Source organism: Amborella trichopoda, chromosome 5, assembly GCF_054954075.1.
Source record: "Amborella trichopoda isolate Santa Cruz 75 chromosome 5, AtrichopodaSantaCruz75HAP2 v2.0, whole genome shotgun sequence".
Classification (NCBI taxonomy): Eukaryota; Viridiplantae; Streptophyta; class Magnoliopsida; order Amborellales; family Amborellaceae; genus Amborella; species Amborella trichopoda.
In genome coordinates this window covers 38570326-38594299 of record NC_142340.1, presented here as the reverse complement: position 1 = coordinate 38594299, position 23974 = coordinate 38570326, and the positions used below count along the sequence as shown (strand labels likewise).

The 23974-nt window shown below is 37.6% G+C and overlaps 1 protein-coding gene across 6 annotated transcripts; it reads right to left on the bottom strand.

The window, feature by feature from the left end:
• Positions 1–435: 435 nt before the first annotated feature.
• On the bottom strand, positions 436–23136 carry CLPS3 (CLP-similar protein 3). 6 transcript variants are annotated; one of them, XR_016056197.1, is made up of 12 exons: positions 22725–23136; positions 18263–18331; positions 17964–18086; positions 14576–14817; positions 13005–13143; positions 12833–12889; positions 12191–12325; positions 11036–11133; positions 2810–3045; positions 1525–1569; positions 727–776; positions 436–639 (listed from the first exon to the last, which is right to left on the bottom strand). XR_016056197.1 is itself a non-coding variant. In XM_020666483.2 (11 exons), the coding sequence occupies exons 1-10, from the start codon at positions 22902–22904 to the stop codon at positions 767–769; spliced, it is 1236 nt and encodes a 411-aa protein (XP_020522142.1). In that variant the 5' UTR covers positions 22905–23136; the 3' UTR covers positions 436–639; positions 727–766. The 6 variants fall into 6 exon arrangements, 4 of the variants coding, with proteins under 4 accessions (XP_020522142.1, XP_011622892.1, XP_020522143.1 ...); XR_016056196.1 differs by lacking the exon at positions 727–776; XM_020666483.2 differs by lacking the exon at positions 11036–11133.
• Positions 23137–23974: the final 838 nt, after the last annotated feature.

Here is a 23974-nt window from a genome sequence, read left to right as displayed (position 1 = left end):
TATGCTATGCTAAATCTATTTGGGATTTTTGGCATAGACCATTGGGCTTTTTTGGTGGATCAATTTCAAACACTTTCATTATTAATTTAAAAAATTTGGCTGTCTTTGTTTTTTTCAAAAACAATAAACCTTTTGTTTCCATATTTGAAATTTTTGGGCACGGGTTTTTTTTTTTTCTTTTTTTTTGAGAAAACCCTCAGTTTTTCAAAAATAATTCTGGATTTTGTAAATTATGCTAGATCTACTTGAAATGTTCAATATAAGGAGTGTTGCCATTTTTTGGCGGATATACGAATTATTTTCAAGAAATATGGTTTTAAGTCTAAGAAACTGAGGACATTTAATGCATTTTTAATACTATTGGGGTCCGAGTCCGGGTCCAGCCAAACCCAACCCGTTGCCACCCCTAACCCACACCATATTGCTTCTATAAAAGGAAGACAAAAGTCACTACTTTCTTAGCAGTGTAAAAGAATGCCACTATCCACCAAAAACCAGAGATGATAAAAAAATACAGTTTACACTTTACAGTCCACGACCATTGCGGCCCCTTATGTTTCAAGCCAGGTCAAAGACCCTACCAATAGAAACCTGCTAGGAAGTTCGCCAGGGCATGGTGCAAGATAAGTGAATTTCCTCCTGCCAAACAGACCATAAAGCATGCACACAATTCATTTTAATTTCACCCAACCACTGAGGCCCCTAAACAATCAAAGTAAGGCGCACCTTCAAATAGTGCTGAAATATGTTGTTTCTCAATAAATCTTTATGATGGCCTGAAAATTTATTTGCATCTCTAATTATAAAATTTAAAGCTAAAAAATAGTGTAAATCAAGCAGATCTATGAATACTTCACCATCTTGAAAATTGACGGTCTAAATAATACATTACAAAACGCACTATTTCCAAGACTTGAAATCTATTATTTCTCTTGTCCATACATCTTGAGGTTGAGATGATCGAATTGAGGGCTTTTCTTCTAGTGAATTGTTTAGGCATGCCTTAATTTGATTGTTTAGGACCTCAGCTATACATAAATTGTCATATATATATGGAAAAAGTTTATGAAAGGTAGCAACCTTAAAATGTAGAATTAAGGATGCACCTCAAAAATCCATCGGAAAAGGTTATTTTCATGTTCAAAAACCCTCTAATTGATCATCTCGACATCGAGATGTATGAATATGAAAAAAAAATAGTTGTCTTAAAAATAGTGCATCTTACAACACATTATCTAGAACGTCCATTTTCAAGATTGTCATATATTAATAGATCTAGTTGATTTTAACCATTTTTGGAGTTTAAATTTTATAATTAGATATGAAAATAGATTTTCAGACAATCCTAATAATTTTTTACACCAAAATTATATGTTATGATGAAATTTACAAGTGCGCATTAAATGGATTGTTTAAGGTTGCAACCTTAGAGAAACCACACCCTATATATATATATATATATATATATATATATATATATAGGAGGAGAGAGAGAGATAGGCATGGCCGAGAAAGTAATAATACCTTTGAAGATCTACATCTGTAATGTAGATGAAACCAGCTATATTGCTGCCAAATACCGAAAAGGAATGAATAAGTGATGCGCTCTCTAAAATGCTAAAGAAAAAAAATGAGCATGGTCATCATCTAAACTAAATTATTTTAACATACAAATCTCAGTATTATTTGATGCCAAGATGTAACCTGGCTCTTGATCACAGAGATATCTGAGTCTTAGTCTACAGTCTACGCCGAGATGCAAACAAAGTGCTTAATCATTGAAAATTTCTTAGTATTGTTCCAAAGCAAGAAGAAAACAAATTCACTAACAATAGAAATATCTGTGTATTCATTCTTCAACAAAATGCAAACTAACTCATCACTAAATATTCTGGTATTATTCTACAGCAAAGGAAAGAACACTAATAACCCATGGGATTATAGTTGACTTCCCCTCATTGTAAAATAATAATGAGAAAATTATAAATACCCCCCAAAATCAACTTTCCACACATCCTACCACCCAATACTTTTTGTATTATGCCCTAAACCCCAATACTATTTTTCTTTGTATTTACCCCCAATCAAAAAACCAATGCGTTTTGGGACAACATGGACTTTTTTCTCTTTCTTACCCATTTATCTCTTTTTTCTCTCTCTACCTCTCTCCACCTGTCCTCTCTCCTCTCTCTCCACTTGTTTCTCTCTCTACCCTCCCTCACTCTTTTTCTCTTTATCTCTCTCCAACTTTTTTTACGCGGTCCGGCACACTCCTTGCCGGACCGCATTATGGGCAGGGGAGAAGTTACTGGAATTTGTGCAGTCCGGCAAGTAGTGCGCCAGACCACAAAAAAATGGAGAGAGAAATAGAGAGGGGGGGTAGAGAAAGAGTGAGGGAGGGTAGAGAGAGAAACAAGTAGAAAGAGAAAGAGAGAGGACGAGTGGCAAGAGGTTGAGAGAAAAAAAAGCGATAGAAGGGGAAGAAATAGAAGAAGGGCAATTTTGTTCCAAAACTCATTGAATTTTTTATTGAGAGTAAATACAAGGAAAAATAGCATTGGGGTTTAAGGTATAATACAAAAAGTATTGAGGGTAGGATGTGTAGAAAGTTGATTTTAGGGGGTGTCTATAACTTTCCCTAAAATAATCCACATTGGGGTAAACAACATCCATTGAAATGCTGATATAGAAGAGGAAGAAGGCAACTCAGCTCTCTCTCTCCGCTCACAATTGCTATCCATCATTTCATTGGATGGTGACCGCCAGTTGATTGCATAATATACTTCACAACAATAAGGGTTGTTATTACCTTGTTATAATTTGGTCAGGTTCCTTGGCATAAGAAACTGCTAGGATGAGATGCAGCATATCTTGGTTCATGGTCGCGGGCACAAGGCGGGTTGGATCGGCAGTGGGCTCTGCTCCTATTGGTAGTGCGGAGCGTGGAGCCTGGGGCCCACCACCACAACGATATATAATCACATCGTTGAAGCTTGCAATGCTCGAATGAGGGGATAGGTCACTAGAGGGACCATAGAAGTATTCCTGCAAATAACCTAAGTCATATTAGCATAGGACCACTCTAGAGTTTCTATAATTTATCATTTTGGAGGTGATACTTGGGCATGCATTTCTGTTAAAGGTACAATGACACCAGTATGAGGAATTTATGTTCATCTTTTATGCTTTTATTTTGTTTTCCATAAGGGTTATATTTTTCATTTCTCAAAAATATTCATGGAATCGAAGTGACACTCCTTCTATAGCTAGATCCATGAACCATACTCTTAGGAGCGGCCATCTCTGGCATAGGCCTTCTTGTAGGCGTGGATACGGAACACCATGAAAAAAATAGAATTCTAAAGACAATCAATGTTGTATGGATTGAGATGGCTAATTGTACCAAGAATGTGGCAAAAGAAGTTTTAGGAGAATCTAAAGGGAAAAGGCATTCAAATAAGCAAACTTGGTGGTAGAGTTGTGATGGTCAAAAGGCTATTCGCGAAAAACGATCATGTTACAAAGCTTGGCAATAGAATAAAAATGATCAAAACTTAGAGAAATATAAAAAACCCAAGAAGAACGCTAGGAAAAATAGTAAGTAAAGCTAAATTTAAGACATATGACGATCTGCTAATGCAACTTGATTTTAGAAAAACAAAAAAAAAGAAGTTTATTTGAAACTATATTTCATTTTGTTCTTTAGGGCCACGGGTGTAATGTTTTTATTTTATTGGTTGAATTGTGACTTAAGGCATGAGGCGTAAAATGGGTACTTAGCTTAGAATTTAGTTAGTTGCTATTTTTATGAGGGTGAGTTGTTTCTCTTAATGCGACGTGTGGGTATGAAGGAGTGGATAGGGATGTGAAGTGAGAGCTAAAGAGAAACTCCTACTTTCAGGAGAGTTACAAATATTTCAAGAACGATTTTATTGGGAGAGTTACTTGTGTGACAAGGAGAGATGAGAATAGAGAGGGAAAATCATTGGTGAGAGTTATTTTTTTCTTAGTCTCTTTTTTCTGTAGTTTGTATTGCAAAGGGGGTACATCCCTATAGAGAAACTTGGATATTTTTTGTATACAGTTTTATGAATGAAGAAAAGAGAGCATTTTCTTCCCTTGGCTTGATTTACAACCATTGTTTCTTTTTCCAGAACTGCTGAATTTTGCTTGCTTTAAGATCGAAAAAAGACCGGATTTACAACCATTGTTTCTTTCTCCATATCACTTGATGCGAAAGGAGCTTGGAAATTAAGTTCCTGAACTCCATATCATCAAGTGGTATCAAAGCAATGTTGGCAACTACGACGGTTGGTCGTAGCCATGGGAATACTGCCTTGTACTGAAGGCTCGATAACTTGATGGAGATGGTTGCACGATTGCTGGAAGAGAGAGATTGGCAGCAATGTACCCCAAACGGAGAGGTTCCTGCGTTGATGGATTTGAATCGTGAGGGTCTTGATGGAGATGGGTATGAAGCGAGGCTTGAATCTGGGGGGGAACATCTTGAGCATGTGTTCGATCATCCAAATTTGCTCTATGCGTGACGACATCGATAAAGTGTGAATCTGATGAAAAGTAGAGAAACCGATCACCCCAAGACCGATATGATCGGTGTAGGGGCAGGGATAGGAAGGAATCATCATGTGATCGACATCGAGATGCACGGAGATACGAACGTAGGGAGTCAGATTCAGGTATTAAAATTGTTCTCCCTTAATTTTATGGAAATTTTTCCCCAGAAGAATTTTTGCACTGGTTGAGCACGATTGAGTGCTTCTTTGATTGGAAAGAATTGTCCGATTCAAAAAAGGTCAAACTTGCAGCTCTTAAACTTAGGGGACTTGCATCAGTATGGTGGGATCAAATTCACGAAGCACGGGTTTGAAAGGGCATATAAAAGATCAGCTCATGGGTCAAGATGAAAGCAAGAATACGTGAGCAGTTTCTCCCGCCGAGCAATTCACAAACATTTTACCAACAGTTCCGTTCCATAGGTTACATCAAGGTACAAAATCCTTTCGGGAGTATACAGAGAAGTATTACCGCGTAGCCTTGCGCAATGGGTTAGTGGAGATCGAGGATCGGTGCCTCGTTATGTTTCGGGGTTGCAGAGTTCGATCCAAGATGAGCTCCCCTTGCATTATATGCCTCGGTTGGAGGCGGCCTGGCAAACCGCTTTAAAGGTGGAGGAACGACAAAGAAACGGGGCAGCCATAAGCCGAACGAAAACCAATGCGGGATCATCACAGACTGGGAGGCCGGTGCCTCCAACTTGGGGTGTTCTTGCAGCAAAAGAGGGCCTAACTGCAGTACCCGAGTATGAACCCAAGCTCAAGAGGCTGCAGGTCTGAGGTGTTTTAGGTGCAATGAGGTGGGGCACCCAGCTGCATAGTGCCCATTGAATGCAGCCAGCGTCATGCCAATTTGGTAGAACCTGAACATGACGCTGAAGAAGGGGAAGGCCATGAAGAGCACCTTGCGATTGAGGCTGAAAATAGGGCTGATTTTAATGATCAAGTCGATGAAGTAGTGGCTCATCAAGGAGATACCTTGCTGGTTTGACGTGTTCTATCATTGCCACGTGTATCCCAAGAGAGCGTTGGCTGAGGACTAACATATTTCGCACCTGGTGTACGTGTAATGGCAAGGTTTGCACCGTGATCATCGACAATGAGAGTTGCAAAAACACAGTCTCTGAAGAGATGGTAGAGAAGTTACATCTCAAAGCTGGAAAGCATCCACATCCTTACAAGGTCGCATGGTTCAAGCACGGGGTTGAGGAACCTGTTACTTCTTGATGATTAATTAAATTTTCAATTAGTAATTTCTATAAGAATGAGGTTTGGTGTGATGTTGCACCAAGGATGCTTGCCACATGCTCCTAGGACGTCCCTGACAGTATGATCAGAAGAGCATCCATAATGGTACCTTTTGGAAGGATGGCCTCAAGGGGGCATTGCTGCCCTTGCATGCGGAGACTCCACCCAAGTCTTCTAAAGAAGAGGGTGTCGCTCTTCTTTCACTCTGGCAGTTATGGATGCGAGTGACGAGACCAAGCTAATTTATGCACTTGTAGGAAAGGATTTGGGGCAACTTGTTTCAGTGTCCGAAGCTCTTAAACCACTTTTATTGGAGTTTGAGGACCTAGTGCTAGATGAATTACATGTTGGCTTGCCACCTATGAGGAATATACAACATTGTATAGACCTTATAACTGGGTCAAGTTTACTTAACCTACCAACTTATAGAATGAGTCCAAAAGCGCATGATGAACTCTAGAGGCAGGTGGATGAGTTGTTGGCAAAGGGGCTTATAAGGGTTAGCATGAGTCCATATGCAGTACCAGATTTGCTTGCCCCTAAGAAAGATGAATCATGGAGGACATGTGTAGACAACAGGGCAATTAACAAAATAACAGTCAAATACCGATTCCCTATTCCATAGTTAGATTATATGCTTGACATGTTAGCTGGAGCTTCTATATTTTCAAAAATTGACTTGAGAAGTGGCTACCATCAAATTTGCATACAGGAAGGAGACGAGTGGAAGATTGCTTTTAAGACAGAGTGGGCTGTAGGAGTTGTTGGTGATGCCTTTGGCATATCAAATGCGCCTAGCACGTTCATACACATGATGACACAGGTGTTACAACCTTGTGATGATATACTTGTTTGTAGTATAGATGCCAATGCCCATGTTGATCATCTTCGTCAGATACTAATAGTGCTAAGGGCAGAGAAGCTATACATCAATCTCAAAAGGTGTAGTTTCTTGACCAATAGCCTAGTTTTTTGGGCTATGTTGTGGCTTCAGATGGGGTGAAGGTAGATCCTGAGAAGGGGAGTGCTATAGTAGAGTGGCCGGTTCTAAAATCAACAACAGAAGTGAGAAGTTTCCAATGGACTAGCTACTTTCTATAGGAGGTTTATTAGAAATTTCAGTAGTATTATGGCCCCAGTTACCGAGTACTTGAAGGGTGAATGTTTCCATTGGACTTCAGCTGCAAATAAAGCTTTTGGCACCATTAAAGAGAAGATGATGAATGCTCTAGTGCTTGCATTGTCATATTTCAACAAGATTTTCGAGGTAGAATGTGATGCTTCTCACATGGCGGATTGGTGCAGCGCTCAGTCAAGAAAAGAAGCCTATTGTTTTCTTTAGTGAAAAACTAAATGAGGCAAGAAGAAAGTATTCCACGTATGATGTGAGCTATGCGGTTGTCCAAGCCTTAAAATATTGAAGAAATTATTTGGTGCAGCGAGAGTTTATCCTATATACTGATCATGATGCATTGAAGCACATCAATAGCCAGAAGAAGCTTAGTGCACGACATGCAAAGTGGGTGGCTTACTTGCAAGAGTTCACATTCACTATTCCGCACTAGTCAAGGGATCCGAATCGGGTGGCCGAAGCATTGAGCCGATGTTCATATCTCTTGCGCACCTTGGCTTTGTGAATGTGGTGGGTCTTGAAGCTATTCGGGAAGCATATTTGGAGGATCCATATTTCAGCCTTATTGTTTCAAAGTGCAGTTTAGATGATCATTCCTCTTAGTACCAGTTCACATTATCTGATGGATATTTATTTTATGGTGCACGGTTACGTAGTCCTGATACTTCTCTACGAGAGCATCTTATCTTGGATCTCCATGGAGGGGGCCTAGGTGGTCATTTTGGCAGAGATAAGACGTACGCCTTGGTGGAGGAGCGATGGTTTTGGCTACACATGAGGAGGGATGTGTATCGCTTTGATGACAAGTGCAGAGTATTTTTGGTGGCCAAATGACATTCTCAGAATACAGGCCTTTACACACGATTACCTGTCCCGACTAGGCCTTGGGTTAATTTATCCATGGATTTCATGGTGGGGTTGCCTAGGACAACATGAGGATGTAATTCTATTATGGTGGTGGTGGACCGATTTTCTAAGATGGCACACTTTATACCATGTAAGAGGACCACAGATGCTACGATGGTTGTTATTCGCTTCTTTAAAGAGAGTGCAATTGTATGGTACGTCTTATAATAATCCTCCAAATCAGTCGACTAGTTGGACTCCTTTTACAATGGTTTATGGTATGTCTCCTTTACATTTTCATTATTTAATTCCTTTACCTGCACGTGAGACTATAAATATAGATGTTGCGAATATGCCTGAATATATGAAGGAGTTACACAAGAATGTCCGCAAAAAGCTAAAGGAGAGCTAAGACAAGTACCATGATGCTGTGAATCGTCCCCGTCATGAGTAATTGTTTGATGTGGGAGACCTTGTGATAGTGTATTTGAGACCTGAACGGTTTTCTGTTGTCACTTATGGAAAGCTCAAAGATAGGAAGATTGGACCTTGCAGGATCAAAAAGAAGATTACTGACAATGCTTATAAACTGGAGTTGCTAAGCAGATGGAATATCTATCCAGTCTTCAATGTTCAAGATTTGTTCATGCTCCATGGTGATGCCAAACCGATGGAGTCGAGTCTTCTCCAACCCAGGGAAGATGATGCAAATTGATTTTAGAAAGAAAAAAGAGAGTTTATTTGAAACTATATTTCATTTTGCTCTTTAAGGTCATGGGTGTAATTTCTTTATTTTATTGGTTAAATTGTGACTTAAGGCATGAAGGGAAAAGGGGTATTTAGCTTAGAATTTAGTTAGTTCCTATTTTTATGGGGCGATTTGTTTCCCTTAATGGGACGTGTGAGTATGGAGGAGTAGATAGGGATGTGAAGTGAGAGCTAGAGAGAAACTTCCATTTTCATGGGAGTTAAACATTTAAAGAAAGATTTTATTGGGAGAGTTATTTACGTGACAAGTAGAGATCGGGATAGAGAAAGAAAATCGTAGGTGAGAGAGAGTTATCTTTTTCTTAGTTTCTTTTTTTTTGTAGTTTGCATTGAAAGGGGGGACGTCCCCATAGAGAGACTTGGATATTATCTATAGAGAGTTTTATGAATGAAGAAAAAAGAGTTTTTTCTTCCCTTGGCTTAATTTACAACCATTGTTTTTTTCTCTATAGCTGCTGAATTTTGCTTGTTTTAAGATCGGAAGAAGGCCGAATTTAATTTACCAGACTCCTTACCATCATCTACACAATGAATCGGGATAAGAGAAGGGGAAAAAGATGTCTTAAAACTAGCAAAAATGAGAGAGGAAGTGTAGAAATCTAGATGATGTCAAATATATTATGAAAGGATTAGAGGGTCTTAGTGAAAGCACAACATTCAGAAGAAGCTTAGACATAAATGAGGTCGAAGGTCATAGATACATTCGCATGATTAGGATATCTGAAGTGCAAGAAGTTTTGAGAAAGATGAAGATAGGAACGGATTTAGGACCAGATGGTATCCCATAGAGGTTTGGAAGTGCTTGAGAGAGAATGACATATCCTGGTTGACCAAGTTGTTTGATAAGATTTTAAGAACAAAGAAAAATGCTTGATGATGAAGAAAAAGTATTATGGTACCTATTTATATGAACAAAGGAGACACAAAACTGTACAAACTATCGAGGGATCAAATCTGAGCTACATTATGAAGCTGTAGGCGAGAATGATTGAGCAACGACCATGAGAATAAACAAGTGTATCCCAAAATGTATGCCAAAGGGGTCACAATTGAAGCTATTTTCCTACTTAGGCAATTGATTGAGAAGTTCAGGGAGAATAAAAAAGACCTCCATATGGTCTTAATTGATTTAAAGAAAATATATGATAGGGTACCCAGAGAGTTAATTTGGTGAGTGTTGAAAAAGAAATGAATCTCTAGAAGATATATTAATATGGTGAGAGATATGTATGAGAGAGCACTACCTAGTATGAGGACAACTAATGGAGAGACAAGCGAGTTTCAATGACAGTAGGCCCACATTAAGGGGTCAATGTCGAGCCCATATATCTTTGTTTTGATTATGGACGAGTTAACTAGGTATCGACAGGATGAGGTACCGTGGTATATGTTGTTTGTTAATGACATAGCTTTGATTGATGAGACTAGGGACGGTGTCAACACAAAGTTAGAACTTTGGAAGGATGCCCTAGAATCAAAAGGTTTTAAAGTTAGCCATACTAAGATAGAATATATGGAATGCAAGTTTAGTAATAATAGGAGTAGAAATGATGAGTTAGTTACGATTGATAACCAAGAAGTACTTAAAGAGATTATTTTCGATATCTTGGGTCGATAATATTTGAGAATGGAGAGACTGAGGAAGATGTCACACACAGAATTAGAGTTGGGTGGATGAAGTGGAGATGTGTTTCCAGAGTCTTATTTGATTGTCTCATACCAATGAAACTGAAGGTGAAGTTCTATAGGACAGCTATAAGACCAGCCATGCTTTATGGGAAGGAATGTTGGTCAGTCAAGAAACAACATATTCATAGAATGAGCATGGCTGAGATGAAGATGTTCGGATGGATGAGTAGCAAGATAAGAAAGAATAGAATTCAAAATGAATACATCCGAGAGAACCTAAGGGTGACTCCAATAGGTGATAAGATGAGGGAAAATAGACTTAGGTGGTCTGACCATGTACAACATTGACCTAGAACAACACAAGTTAAGAAGGGCGATTTGGTTCAAGTGCAAGGCTCTAAACGGGTAAAGGGAAGGCCCAAAAGGATATAGATCGAATTAGTGAAAAGATAAATGGTGATCTATGGTTTGATTAAGGGTATGGCCCTTGAGCAGAACGATGGAACATAATTTGTGTAGCCAACCCCAAATAGTTGGGATAGGCTCATATGATAAAGATGAAGAATTTCTTTCTCTTGAGAAATACTCGCTGAACAGTTTTTAAATTTTTTATTTTTAACACCATATTACTAGCAAAAAGGATGTCCATCTAAGATTCAACCAAAATAATGCATGTGAGATTGCTTTGATGTATTCCCTTTTGGGAAACAAGGGTGAACCACAATCTTGTACAATCCCATTTTAAAGTATTTTTAAAATTATTTTTAAAAACTTTCAGGAAAAAGTATTTTAAAAGCAATAATTTAAAATTAGTTACACAAATAAATATAAAACTTACAATGTGCAACCCAGTAAATAAAGGCTCCACGAAACTCACGGCAAATGCAGGTCCACAAACCTATCCCCTTATATTCCTGGATCTTTTCCTCTCCACACCTGCAGCTTTTGTTCAATAAGCTAGATCTCCTTGTGAAAAATAAGGAGCCTCTATGGAAAAAGAAATCACTCTAATTGGACTTTAGAATCCAAACTATGGTTGCAAATTATGTTATCCCATAGTGCTGATATTGCGCAAAGGTATCTCATTAGATGGCACGATCTTAAATTACCATTATTATAAAGACAAAAAGAAATTTCCAAAGAAAAAGAGTATACCAATATTTGTTCTTCAAATGTTCAAGAAAAGATCAAGGTGTATATTAAGTACTAAGCACCATCATATCCAAACAATGAAGTTTATGCACATTACAAGAATGAAATTAGATGAAGCACACAAAACAATTAAGAGAATCGACATCTCAATGTCAAAAGAAAGAAATAGCTGAAGCAATGCATATCTGCGTGAATACTAAATGATTTTTTCTAACAAAGAAAGACATTACCAAATAGCAACATAACATCCACAAACATAAAATCAAACTTTATAAAAGCGAAGCACATATTAAAGAATGGCATTCCCCAGATAAAGTGCCTGGGAAAATCTCTAGGCTCAGATTGCAATAATGTTTATTAATGCTGTTCTATACCAATTTCAAACATCTACTTATAGCCATAGGAGAAGTGACTATAGCCAAATGGACCATGGAAATCATGGCATACAGGTATTATGTTCATTAGATTAAAGGATAAATGGTGGAGAGAGTGGGACACCACCATTGAAGTCGTGTCCTGTCCTCGGGGGATCCCACTCTCTCCATTACCATCCATCATTTTGTTGGACAGTCATGGTCCCAGGGGATTATGAATTTCCATTATCCATTAGACTGGAGTCTATTTTACCCACGACATATTCTCTGTGTTTCCTCTAGTGCAATGCAACCTTAGGGCATCTTAGGGGGTGGTCCCCTCATAAATGCAACTAGGATTAAGAAATATCTATGGGAGACAAGCAATTATATAGCAAGTAGGTACAAATAGTTACTACTAATCCAGAAACCAGATTATAAAAAGAAATGAAGAACCCAAGAATGCCTAGTTAAATGTTGGCACCCACCCTTATCCTATAGCTTCTGGCCTTTTGTCTGAATTTTGGATTCCTGGGAACAACACCTCCGGACTTATGAAGCTTTACAATATCCACATTGGGTTTGGTCTTCAAGACATCTTTTAACATGCTGCAGAGTTTCTCCTGCACATAAATTACAAGACGGTGAATCACTTCATATACAATCTAAAGAAGAATGAAACTACACAGTACACAGGGCCTAAGAAGAAGTTACAACCAGTCACACAAAAATGAATTTGTGTGAGGAAAGTATCCACAATCCAGTGGCCTGTGATTTTCTCGTAGTGAAGACAGTGGGGACCTACCAGAACATGACATGACCCCAATGTCTTCATCGCTATTTATCATTTCTTTGGATTGGATGGTAACAACCACAACGGATCCCAGAGGCCATTGGATTATAGTGTACTTTCCATTCAACTAGTGGGATACATATTCATGATCAGCTGCAAATTGTCTAAACAAAAAAGTTTGAAGACAAAAGGACCTTCATTTGCAAGATACATTACACTTTGTATTCATATAAATTATTCACAAAATCGAGCCCATGCTACAATATTTTTTATTTTCCTTCTGATGAATAATATCCTATTGGATTTGAAGTCCAAAAATGATATATTATTGAAATACCTGTCCAAGCACCAGCACTACATTCGCATTGAAAGTATCAATTGCATGAAGAAGCAACTGTAATCAGTATGAAACAAGGGCAAAAATTCTGAATAAGTTGCGACCCATAAAATCAAGCAAAGAAAAAATTGCTGACCAAAAAAGGAAACTTCAGAATCGCAGATTTAATTACCTCGTAACCGACACCCTCAACCCATCCCATGGTGTTGATTACCATGCCTGCTGCTCGAACATCTGCATTAGCAGAAAATTGTCTCTCCAAAGTTCGAGCTAGTTCCTTGCAAAGCACTTTGTATAACTCTGTATTGACACTGTTTTTGCCAAAGATTTAGTAATTTTTATTCTTCGCCAAATGTGAAGAATGATGATAAATTCCAGCCACCCTAATGGATACTTCTATAGACATTTACAGTGGACATAAACAGATCATTTAGAATTAATGCCAAATTACGCAGCTCGAGCTTGGGACTTAGGCCCTGCCCTTGCCGAGCTACTCAGGCGAATCCATATGGACTCACCTGAGCCCTGCTCAATCCAGAAAATAAAAGCAAAAAATTGAAAATTAACAAAACTTAACGTAAAACTTCGAGAAAAAAAAAACAAAAAAAATGTACAAAATCCCCCCCAAAAAAAAAAAACTAAATCGGCATGTACATAAACATGGAATAATAGAAAAAATTGACACTAATGAAAGAATAGAAAATAGATAAATCATAAAAAAATATAAAGTATGTACACTTATACTCATGATATTGTTTTGTAAACATTCACATTGTTCTTGGGTAACTATTACCCTATATGATGCATACAAAACAATGCAATGTATACAAAACGATGCCCCTGTATACAAAACAATGGAGCTATTTGTCCCCAAAAAAACAAACAATGCAACAACAGTCTTGGTCATTGATCACATGACCTCTGGATCCAACAATAGACCCAATGCCAGCAATATATGATTGTACAACCCACCTCTAATGCCTTCCAGAAAATAGATGCTACATGGACTACTATATCATCCTTTCCCACCCATCCTCAACTATCCCTACCCCTCAAGTAATCCCTATTTCTCAAGTTCAACCTCAAGTGTTGGCATGTACCTCCCCAGCATCCCTAATCATGAGACTCAGCCAACAAAAGTGCGACACAATAGCAAAGGAGTCCCCTTCTAAGCTAAGGCCTGACTGCTAGGATCCAAACAATCTCCAATCGTCTCACCCAAGCCTAGACAGTTCAATGTACAGTACTCGGGTATGCCGTAGCAGCTTGTCTGAAACTATAGAACTCGGGCGAGTCCTCTTGTGTTCTATAGTACTCAGGAGAGTTTGCATGGTACTTGCAAGAGTACTGTACAGGCGTCTCAAACCCAATTTTGTACACATGTATTTGCCTAGGCACCAGCCGAGGCCAAGTAAATAGGCAGGGTCCGAGTTGACTTGGCTGATTTCACAAATCCTGATTACAACAATGTAAATTTTCAAGGGAAGCTATGCTATAGTTCAATGGACATACAGAAAATATAGTACATTGTGGCGATCACAATCAAACGAAATCAATCGTGATAAGGAGAGACACATCAGAACCGCACATGGCCCCCTATGGCAGGTCCCATACTCATTCATCGCTATTTGCCTTTTCATTGGATGGTTATAACCTTGATGGACTATTGTTTTCAATAATCCAAAAGATACCTGTAAATTTCCCTTTTTCTGAGTAACTTTAATAATAGCAGAAAGGAAGTACCTAGGTGTTGTGTGCCCAAAAAAATATACAATGGGCATTTCAAGTGGTATTCCTTCAACTGGATCAATTGGCATTTCAATTGGAGTTGCAGCAATACATCCAGGTATGGTTATCGATCCTTGACCAATATCTAGATCCACAAATGTCGGTTTCCACCTCTGTTTGGCAGCCCAACTGAGAAGCATTCTTGAGAGGCTACTTTTTCCAGAATCTGTAGGCCCCACAACAATCACACGGGGACCCTGCAAAAGCTCATATATTAACATGCTTAACAATTACAATATTTATCAAAGGAAAATAGAAGGAAAAAAAAATTAACAAGCCTAATCCAGAGGAAGACTTAAAAGTTCTAGTGGAGCATTATGTTTTTCATGGATAAAAGAAAAATCTCCACAGAAGAAAAAGGAGTTCGTCTTGATAAAATATATCATTAGATAACAATAGAAACTTCTACTAGAAGAAACATCCCACTAAAACAAGAGCTAATTCCTCTCATATCTGCATTCGACCATAAAATTTCAAAAAGAAAAAAATCAGTTTCACTTAAGTAAATAGATGGCACCAGAGAGTGGAGGGTTGGAGTAATGATCGTAATCAGCTGGTATCACAGACAGTCAGAATTCAACTTCGCCCAGCCAAATTATAGAAAGATAAAGTAACACGTAAGCGTGAGATGATCTCTAATTACAACGGCATTTCCATCTTCCCATCTTGAGGAGTGTGTATTGCTTTCACAAATATGCAGAAATGTCTTTTACGGCACAACTCAGATTGACCCATCATCATTGATTAAAACATGGATTCACCACAGGACTCGCTAGAGTCCTGAACGCAAGTTAGCAATCTGAATCTGCCAACTCACAAACAAAACTACACCAAACTCCATCAAAAAAAAGAAAACAGTAGGGCCCAGACAACGGTGAGATTCACTCAACTCATGAGATTTTCAAACTCGAGGGGGCACCCTACAGGGTCTGAGTGACAGGCATGTCTGAGCTCAAATCACCGAGTTTCAAACACTGCTCATCTTTACCTATTGGTCCTTGTTTTTTGCAGGGTGGGGATTCAAACCATAGAATTCTCACCTGCAAACTAGTTGTCACACTGCTAAACCAAAACTTGAGGATAGACAATTCATTTTTCATTCAAATATAAATTGAGCTTTATTGTAAGGGTTGCAACAAAAAATCTGAAATTCCTAAATAGAAAAAGAATAAGGAAAAAAGCTTACAAGTGCAATGTCTGACAATACCTTTTACACAGCTCTTTAGATACTGTTATGAAGACAGACTCCAAGCTATGAAATCAAAAGTAGACCCATAACTTCAAAATAAATGGGAGTTGTTGCATAAATCTATCGATCCGTTACCTATCAATCAGTTAGACAACAAGGCAATTGGCAGTTTGGTACCATTACAGCCTCCTTAAGATTATCTTCCTAATTGAAATGGCCGCAATAACTATCTTTCTCTAAGATTTGTAGGATATTGTGGCCTGCAAAGACATTTCTTGTTCCTGGTCTACGTATTCACTTTTTGCCAATTGGGCTGTTAGATGAAAGAAATTTATATGTTGGGACCAGGGATCCGTAATGTCCTTGGATGCATGTGAATTCATGTAACAAGGTATCGCTCCATGCGTTTTCATGTAATCGATGCAAACATAACTGGGCTTTCAAAACTATAACCCGGTGATCACCATTTGCATACTAAAGACATGAAACCTGTTAAACATAAATGATGAATTGCCTCAAACTAGAGACATGTTACTCATCACGTCGTGAATCAGAGTAGAGAAGTTTCCTGATGAGTCTTTCGTGTGCAGTAACATGCAAGAAATGATAGATCAGTGGCAGACACAATGGGCTTAAGCTCTACTCAATGGATCTATATCCTTGAGTGGTCGCTTTCAAGCAATTACTAATTGAAGTGGTTTCAATTGATAGGAAAATAGGTTTATTAGAAATGAAAGCACAATGTGATGGAAGGTAAACCATTTTACAAAGTTTCAGATCCGGTTTCTTTCACATAAGGTTTTAGGTATTTCATCACATAAGGTTTACCTATTGGTCCTTGTTTGTTTCAGGGTGGAGATTCAAACCATAGAACTCTCACCTGCAACCTAGTTTTCACACTGCTAAACCAAAACTTGAGGATAGACAATTCTCTTTTCAATCAAATATAAATTGAGCTTTATTGTAAGGGTTGCAATGAAAAGTCTGAAATTTCTAAACAGAAAAAAGAACAAGGAAAAAATCTTACAAGTGGAATGTTTGACAATACCTTTTACACAGCTCTTTAGAGACTGTTATGAAGACAGACTTCAAGCTATGAAATAAAAAATAGACCCATAACTTCAAAATAAATGGGAGTTGTTGCATAAATCTATCGATCAGTTACCTATCAATCAGTTAGACAACAAGGCAATTGGCAGTTTGATACCGTTACAGCCTCCTTGAGATTATCTTCCTAATTGAAATGACCGCAATAACTATCTTTCTCTAAGATTTGTAGGATATTGTGGCCTGCAAAGACATTTCTTGTTCCCGGTCTACGTATTCACGCTTTGCCAGTTGGGCTGTTAGACAAAAGAAATTTATATGTTGGGACCAGGGATCAGTAATGTCCTTGGATGCATGTGAATTCATGTAACACGGTATTTCTCCATGCGTTTTCATGTAACCAATGCAAACATAACTGGGCTTTCAAACTATAACCCGGTGATCACCATTTGCATACTAAAGACGTGAATCCTGTTAAACATAAATGATGAATTGCCTCAAACTAGAGACATGTTACTCATCACGTCGTGAATCAGAGTAGAGAAGTTTCCTGATGAGTGTTTGCTGTGCAGTAACATGCAAGAAACGATAGATCAGCGGCTGACACAATGGACATAAGTTCTACTCAATGGATCTAGAAATTTTTGTGCGGTCGCTTTCAAGCAATTACTAACTGAAGTGGGTTCAATTGATAGGAAGATAAGTTTATTAGAAATAAAAGCACAATCTGATGGAAGGTAGACCATTTTACAAAGTTTCAGATCCGGTTTCTTTCACAAAGGTTTTAGATATTCCATCAAATTTTAATAGAATGAACATGAATCACGTTCACATAGAGGCTATCTCTTAAACTCAGAACTCAGTAAAGTAGGCTTAAGTGTACAAGTGAGAAGGCAGGTTTTTGAATAATCATTTTTTCTTTTCGTTATTTACATGGTAGATCTGTGCTTCAATCATGCGCTGAAGAAATATTGAATGGAACCAAAACTTATTTACCCAGTTTCCAAAAAATTTGAACAGCCCAACATTCTTAATGCATAAGTTTTGTCTCAAAAAAATAGGAGAAAGCAATAGCACAAGGGATAAAACATTCAACTCAAAAGTTACCTGAGAGTCAACTGGGGCTTCTGAACGTTGTGTATTTGAGCTAGTATTTGAGGATGCCCCTTTTGCACGAGCTCTTCGTCCCTCCAACACAGCATGTACGTTCACATAGCTAACCATTGGTGTCTAAAAGGCAACAACCTCATTTGACTTCTCACCAAAAAACTTCTAGAATTCACAATCTTTTCGCTTTTGGGAATGTGGGAGAGAGAGATAGGGGTAATGATCATTTAACAAAACCAAAAGTTACCGAGCAAAAACCTACTCCACAAGGGTAGTCAATGCTGGAAAAAATAACATACCTCATCAGCAACATACTCAACTTCACTGATACCATCCACATCAATAGTGGCACCGTGCCAAGTGAAAACCTGAGTTAAATACTTGAATAGGATCAAATCTAAGAAATAACATAAATCTTCAGTGTCAAGCATTCAGGATTTTTATTTTTACAAAACCAATTAAACACTAGCGAGAGTGATGTAAACCAGGTTTCAAAATTTCATTAGAAAGTATTAAGAAGGCTCACAAACATTTCAAGAAATATGAAAAGAAAATATGTAAGTTATTTCTGCTTTGATATTTTGTTTGATGGAAGGGCATTAGTTATTGTGTATTGCATATCCAAGTGTGGAACAACGGCCACCGTTTTTCTCTCTGTCTCCTTAAATGAGTCATTTTGGTCATTTCTATCACAAAAAGTATGAGGTATAAGCGGATTCAACACCTTAGTTCCATGCAGATAATTCATTTGACCATCTTCTCACAAGAGCTCAAGAGTTACATGGTAGCAAATACAACAGAAACTGAGACTGAAAAAGTGAAAAGTATTCATGAATCCGTTCTACTAATGATCCGAGAGTTCAAGGCCATCAGATTGATTCCATGGAATCAAACCAAATTTCTATTAAGAGATTGATAACAGTATCTAAGCATCATTGACATGGGGTTACTGTTATACATGGAACATCAGCCACAATTGCGAACTAAATTCACTTTTTCCATGTCAAATTCCAATCTTTCTAATCTTTAATTTAATTTAAATTCTAAAATGATATCAATTTTAATAATAATTTGCGCAAATTTCGTGTACTTTGTATGACATAGAACTACCATGTTTAATGCCCAACATACAGCAGTCTAAAGATTATAATCATAAACTACTTCTTCCCAAATCACATTGATTTATTAGAAGTTATATTTTCCTCGGTAAGTTACAAGAAATAAATTTGATAATTTGGTATATTTTAAGCACTCAAAGTTCCCCAGACCTACCTACAATATTTCTGATAATCAGATCACCCAAACGGCTCATCCAAACACTTATAATTTGCCCATTGATTCTGCCAATGTACCCCTCTAAAATCGTCATCCAGTTCTCAAGAGATTTGACTGCTCCATAGCCAGGTAGGAAATTTCCTGCTAATAAAAAACGAAAAAAGATGTAGGAAATTTCCTATTTTCCACGGTTAAGTGATGTGCTTCCAATGCCAATAAAAAGTAACCCATCAATGGTATTTAACATCAAGAAAACTGCCCAATAAAATGCATCCCAAGCCAGAATATCACAAGTACCGCCTTCTCGTGGACTGTTATGTTAATAGAATCTCACCATTCGTGATTATTAAGTTTTGCATCCTTCATACTGTTATTATTGCATGATCATGCCTAGTGTAGGAAAAATTGAACTGGAACAGTTACCATGACATGGGGCCAGAAGCAGTTACTTGGTACCAACCGGTAAACCGGCCGGTTCAACAAGACTAATTGGGCATGTCCCGGGCAGTCAAAAAAGTGTTAAAAAAACTAAAAAAAATCAAATCTAATAACATATAAAAAGTATATTTAAAGCATGATTAAACAAAGAACATCCAAATAAAGTTGAAAATTAATGGGAAAAAATGGATTTTAAAGAATCGATTTGTGCCCAACGGTATTTTTGATATTTTCCAAAAAAGATGGAAAAAATATAAAAATAAGTATTAATGGCCAAAACAATTTCAAATCTTTGCCAAACTGATGAAAAACATTAAAAATGCATTACAAACAAAATCCCTTATTGTTTGGGATTTTATATTTTGTTTGATTTTTTTTAAAGGGTGCGGTTTGTATAGAGGGGCTCAAGAGCCTATGTTCAAATAGTGTCGAGAAATGTGACTTCAATATTGGAAATCTTTGTGATAGACTTAAAATATATTTTTATATTTATTTATAAAGTTGTTTAAAGCTTCAAAAATAGTGTAGATCGACAGATCTATGAAAATCTTGAAAATTGACGGTCCATCTATGAAAATGCATTACAAAAAACACTATTTCCAAACTTGAAATCCATTTTTTTCATGTGCATATATCTTGATGTCGAGATGATCAATTTGAAGATATTTGGGCATCAAAACACCTCTTCTAGTGAAATTTTTGTGGTAGGCTCAAATTTGATTGTTTAGAGCCTCGGCTCTATGAAAACTTTTCCCTTTTTTAAAATACCCGGCCGGTTCATCAAAACCAACCGTAACCAGCTAGTGACCGGTTCCGATTTAGAATTTGAACCCGATTTTTCCTACACTGATCATGCCTATGGATGCCATAATGGTTCCATTCAACCTTCCAATCCCCATTTTAATAGAAAATGATTACAATCATGAGCATTTCTCTTAGGAACTACTATAATTGGCAAGAAATCATGGGTATGCATGTAGGACTCATGAACTATTGATAGGACTAATTTAGATTAAACCAGCTCAGACAGCACTACTCTTTTATCTACCTACATGGAACTTCATAGATGCTCCTCTAATACCTCAGAATGTGACATAGGAGCAATGTTTTCAAACTCAGCATTGGCCTAGCTGCATACACCGAGGAGTCCGAGTGGAGTTTCCTGAGTATGACATGTGTTTCAATGGCCACTATTCCTTTGAGTCTTTGACCTTGTTTTCTTTTTCAATGGGTCTTGTTCTATTATTAGCTTTTACCCATGTGGCAAAAATGTATCGTGGTCCGGCGAAGCCCCCTTTAACCATTTCAATATGTTTGAAAAAAACTATTATTAGTATTAGTTTGTTGTCATTGGGTCTACAGCTTTTTCCCTCCCATGTGGCAAAATTGTGCAACAGTTATAAGCTTTTCCCTTTTGCACTTCAATTTTCTCACTCTTCACTCTCTAAATATTGTTCTTCACATCAAAATTCCTCATAAAGTGATTTTTTAGTACTAGATATACCCCCAGAGTTTGGGGTGGGAGGGTTTGGGCTCAGTGCCCCACCAAGTCCGTGTAACTTAGGCAAGTCCAAGTTGGACTTGTGGGGTTTGAAACAATGAATATGAAAAATACATAAGCTATCCATGTTTCTATTTGAAGTTAGAGGTTCCCTCAAACTAACAAAGCAATGTGTTGCTTGACTCACATCTATGGTAAACAAGACCAAACAACCTATGAATACAGCCAATTTGCCCTCCATGTCCACCCAACCAAGAAATTTTGCATATATGCAGTCTTCTTTTTTATGTTTTTTGTTTCTTCTATGCATTCAGATAAAGATAATCTTACATAACTTCATGAAGTCTTTACTTTTTTGCATTTGAAGGATTGATGCTGGAGCTCATCAATAGAAAGTAAAAAACCTTATTTTCCATTTCACCATACCATGCCCAAATCATAAACAATGGCACTATAGCTAAAATTGTATTTGATGAAATCAAGCCATTAACTCCGAATGAGTTAACCTCCCAAACACTAAGAAAGGAGACTTGTTGCGTGTGTAAGAATGTGGCTGAGAGCAATTTGGGTGGAAAAGATTTTCCATTAAAATTCACTAGGAATCAGCATTTCTTGGTTATACAAAAACTACTCAAGAATGGGAAACCAGCATCTAGATCCCTATGAACCCCTTTATCTGAAGAAGATATACCTTTTTTCCTAGATTAGATAATGAATTTACATAATCAACCCAAGCACACTTATGAATAACATTCCACTCAAAGAAAGAACTATTATGGAAATTTCTGCAAAAATAATGCCCAAAAAAAAAAAGTAGTAGGAATTAAATACCTGAGAACCGACTGGCAAAATTAATGTGTCTTAATAAACCATAACTAGTGAAACACCCCAAATGTAGCCTTTTCCTAATTAATTGAGGTCGGCTGCAAGAATCCTAGTCCTCCAACTGGGTATATCCTCCAGCTGGGTATATCCTTCAACTAAGTCGCACAGGTGTTGTACTTTGCTGGCGGGCCAGCCAACCCAAGTCTACTCTCTACCATTTTATCGCCTATTGGTGCCATAAATTACCAAAATTGAAGAAAAACAAATGAATTTTTTTTTAGGAAAAAAACAGCATGAAAGAGTGAAATATTAGTTGCAGGTGTTTTATAGGATTGACCAATGAAGCAAAAATCTAGAACTTTCTAAAAAAAAAAAACAAATATTGAAGCAAAAATCTAGAGAGAGAGAGAAGTTCAAATGCTGCTCATATTGTGTTCTAGTGGAGTGGTATAAGAATCACACATGTGACAGAGGAAAAAGAACAAACATATAGAGAGCTGCCGAGGATTGAACTCTATTTACAGAGAGAGAGAGAGAGAGATTGCTGCAATTTTGTTACGGTGGTGTGTAACCAACACTGAAAAGACAAGCGATAAACCGCTTGGAGGACGAGAAAGAGAGAGTACTGCAATTTTCGTCATGTTGTTGAGGAACAAAACTTTGTAAAGGAAAAAAAAAGAACAAATTTCTAGAGAGAGAGTGAAATGGAACAAAAATCTTACAGCGAATTTGTGCCTGGGTGGCAAAGTGAGCCAAATTTCAGGAGGGAGCTCGGTACCAAAAATCTCAGCCGTGCCGCCAGGGAGCAGACGAAAGCGGAGGGGAGACTCAGACCCCACTTCAATCCTCAGCTCACTCTCCTTCTCCAGCTTGAACTGCCTCGGAAGAGGAGGATTAGACATCTCTCTCTCTTTAACAAATCACACCACCTCTCTTCCGAAAACCTAGCGCTAAAGCTTTAAGAGTCAGGACAAAACAACCCTTTCTCTCTATCAGTTAGAAGGACAAAACTCCGCTGCTCTCTCTCTAGGGGCACAAGACCTTTCTCTCTCCAGGACGAAAAAGCCTCTCTCTCACTCTACAGTCTTGAAGGGGAAACCCGTCTCTCTCTGTCGCTCTCGCTCTCACTTTCGCTCTCTAGGTCTAGCAGTAGTTCGGACGCTCAAGTACAGGAACCCCTGGGTGTCCGAGGATCAAATTTCAAATTTCAAATTTTCAAAGCATGAAATATTCAATCCCTAATAACAGAGTATAAGTTCATTTGAATTCTAAAATAAGATGCAACCTTTACTAGTAGCTTCATTTCAATTCATTTAGGGGCCGTTTCGGTACTTGGAAACCTATTTTGTCTATTATGAAAAAATATGACATTTTCACAGTTTAATACACTTTATAGTAAAGAAATGAAGAGGAAATTATTTGATAGTTTCAAAAAAACCATGAAATATATTATGCACAATAAACGATGCAATTTTATATAAAAAGGAAATGAAAAAAAATTACTTGATATTTATTCAAAAATCATAAAATATATTATGCTTTATTAAGCGGTTGACAGGCAATATTTAGAAATCTTTCTTATGCGTCTTTCTACCCTATTCTAGTTTAATAAAATATCAACTCGCCTGCTCGGTTTGTATAAGTGCTCCTCCTTTCTCTAAACACGTCTCCTCTGTCTTGAACCCGGTTTCGATTTCCATAGTTGCTCCCTTCCTCTCTGAGCCGTCCCCTCTTTCTTAAACCCGGTTTGCATCCCTCTATCTTTATGCTTTTTAAGCCCCTTACTCTCTCATCTACTTTTTCCATTCTCCCTCTCTCTTTAGCATATTTGTTCTCCTTAGCATATCTAATCAGTGAGAATTACATAATACAATTATAATAAAAAATTAAATAAAGTTTATATAAGGTTGCAAATGTTGTTTTAAATATGTACCTCAAAAATCTATCGAAAATGTTGTTTGGATATTGAAAA